This window comes from Limulus polyphemus, unplaced genomic scaffold (assembly GCF_000517525.1).
Source record: "Limulus polyphemus unplaced genomic scaffold, Limulus_polyphemus-2.1.2 Scaffold6366, whole genome shotgun sequence".
NCBI lineage: Eukaryota > Metazoa > Arthropoda > Merostomata > Xiphosura > Limulidae > Limulus > Limulus polyphemus.
Genome location: NW_013671976.1, coordinates 33540 through 36612, shown reverse-complemented (window position 1 = coordinate 36612; position 3073 = coordinate 33540). Strand labels below are relative to the sequence as shown.

Sequence of the window (3073 nt, the reverse complement as noted above, 5' to 3'; positions counted from 1 at the left end):
GATGTTTTTCCATAAAATAATTACACATTTTTCACTTAATTTTATCTTCAATAAAAATATTCAATGATTGATTGAAAATTGATATCTCACTAAATAGTCTTTGTTCTATTTTGAACTAATTTTTTTTGTCTGTGAAATGGACAATAAAAAAAATGTCACCACTTTTCTAAGTGTCTGATTACTCTTTATATCTGAATTATACTAAAATCCATGTGCATTGTATTCTCGTCCACACTGACTAAGTTCAAAATTGTCATTAGTCCAAAAGATACCATTATAATTATACACACTTATTTTTTTTTCCACTCCTCACATTAATATACATTATTCTCATTGAGCAGCTAGTTTAAACTCTGGTATGTATATATTCTTAATTTGAGGGGCCTTGTTTTTACATTTGGAAGCACATCTTTAATAATGGAGCAAGTATGAAAATTGTTATGCATACATTCTCAATGTTGAGCCAGTTTAAACACTGGTAAGCACATCCTCATTGTTGGAGCAGTCTGAACAATAGTAAACATACATCCTCAATATTAGGCAACAAGAACAATATTAATCACACATTCTCTATGTTGGGTAGTGTGAACACAAGTCAGCATACATCCTCAATGTGGGATAGTGTGAACACTAGTCAGCATACATCCTCAACGTGGGATAGTGTGAACACTAGTAAGTATATATTCTCAATGTGTATACTGGTAATTCTAACAATCACCTTCTTTATTCTAATGATTTTAGATTTTTCTCTTTATTTTAATCTGAAAATACTTTGCTCAAGTTCACAAGAACTTTGCACTGGCCATAAATACAATTATGTATTATTTAAACATGTTTTAAATAAATAATACAAACCTTTTTTCATTCCCATATGATTTTTGAGCAACTTTGGCATGTAAAATCACAAGGACCATATCCCCTCTTTCTTTCAAGTAGTTTTTCATTGCCTCTCTGAAAGTAAAATAACAGTTTCCCAAAAATTTACATAATTAAAAGAAGAAACAAAAACAGTTGAAAACTTACTAAACAATGAAAGAGGAGTTAATGAAAAACTTAATAAAATATTTAAAAGGTAGGACTTCAATATAAATTTTTACATATGAATTTTCAATCACTACTCCAGTAAATATTATACATATCAAAAACTGTTAACAAAAATCACAGAAAAATTCCATTCAGTTTCCAGAGTTTATAGACTATTTTATATCTTTTATCTATTTACTGTAAAATTATTACATGAAAAGAAATATTAAGCTTCCTAAAACCTTGCTCTTTAGATGTTTTGCACTGAGTTTTAATACCAGTAAAAATTACATTTAGTTATACAAGTTTTACAAACAATTAATAAATATTCCTACCTTGTCAGTCTTTGATCTCTCCTCCTAAAAATTTAAAAGGAAACAATAAGGAACTGCAAAATAAACTACAGAAACATTTATTTTTGTAACTTAAAACAGAAGCTCAAAATAGTAACTATTATCAACTTATCACATGCTTAGTAAAAAATCTTAATTCATATTCCTGGATGAATTGAAAAAATAGCTTTTAATCTTGGCACAAAAATGTGAAAATTGTGTACCAAGTATACCATTACCATGTCAGTAATAAGAAATTACTCCAAAATACTGCATGAGTTTATAGTGGCATCATGCACATAAAGCATACTTTTAAATAATATATAAGTAAATGCTATTCCTTATCAACAACATGGCAGCCATCTACCAACATACGCATGATTTGTTTTGCTTTTTTGTTCTTTGCCAAATATTTCATATTATAGCTAGAAGAAAAAATTATCTCAATACAGAATTATCTCAATAAATACAGAACAATAAGCAAATCTCACCTAGCACTATGAATACAGAACTATAAACTAACCTTAACTAGCACTATGAATACACAACTATAAGCTAACCCTACATACATATCTCTGAATATATATAACTATAAGCTAACCTCACATATCTCTATGAATACACAGCTATAAGCTAACCCTACATATCTCTATGAATACACAACTATAAGCAAATCTCACCTAGATCTATGTCCATCATCATCAATAGGTGGGGGAGTTGGAAGAGGACTGGGTGAAGGGTGTGTTCGAGACCCTAATGTGGATCCACCAAGAGGATTTTGTCCACTAAAGGGTGGCAGATGGTTTACCTGCTGATGATCAATGGTAGGCTTCTCCGAAACACTTAGAGAGCTTGAAAGCATCTGCATAGAAGACTCTGAAAAGTAAAACACATAACATTCAACCTACATTCAAAATAATCCCTGGAAGTTCCTGTATACAAGACTACATACAAACTTATACTCAAAGTTCTTTAAAATAATGAGCAGGTTGACTCAAGAAAATAATAAATGATAACATATATGGTGTTAAACTAAATAAATATATTGTGTTAAATAATCCCTATTTTATTTCCGATGTGTTGTGAAGAATACAACTGAAGAACAATTACACACCACCACCACCTTATCCACATCCTATAGTTGTCAAGCATTTTAATATGAGTAGCATCTCAACAACTCCTATGTCTGTAGTATCCCAGCTGGGCTGAGGAACATTGGTAATAAGATGAAAGGCCTTCTCAGCACTGGATATAGCAGATATACTGTAGTTGACATATTATTATACACTCTTCTTACTTTCACCCAGAAGTTCTTCTTAATGATTAGTGAAAGACCTACTGTTTCTAAAAAAACTGATTTTTAACACAGTTGTAGTAAAACAACATTATTCCATGTGGTTGAGTTAAAATTTAAATTATAACCTGATATTCAATGCCTTAAATAAATAAATCTATTTTGTGCAAAATAACTGTTACTGTTGTCATGAGTTCTTTAGTGTGGTAACTTTGCTTTGTGTATAAGTTGAAAAATTAAGTTGAATTTCCCCTACTTAACTTCTACATCTAATCTTTAGCTTCAGTTTACTAATTGGATAGCTTGACTGGATCAAATTTATCTTTAGCTTCAGTTTACTAACTGGATAGTTTGACTGAATCAAATTCATCTTTAGATTCATTGAATAGAATTGTTTAAACATTTGTTTAACAACAAGTAAAAG

The 3073-nt window shown here is 30.1% G+C and overlaps 1 protein-coding gene across 2 annotated transcripts in view; it reads right to left on the bottom strand.

The window, feature by feature from the left end:
• LOC106473647 (recombining binding protein suppressor of hairless-like) overlaps nt 1–3073 on the bottom strand; it is a 43850-nt gene that overhangs the window by 12192 nt on the left and 28585 nt on the right. For both annotated transcript variants that reach the window (XM_022402052.1, XM_013934328.2), the window contains exons 4-6: nt 2036–2231; nt 1359–1382; nt 856–951 (exon numbers count right to left, since the gene is read on the bottom strand). In XM_022402052.1, coding sequence (XP_022257760.1) covers nt 856–951; nt 1359–1382; nt 2036–2231 — 316 coding nt within the window. The remainder of the gene's footprint in view (nt 1–855; nt 952–1358; nt 1383–2035; nt 2232–3073) is intronic.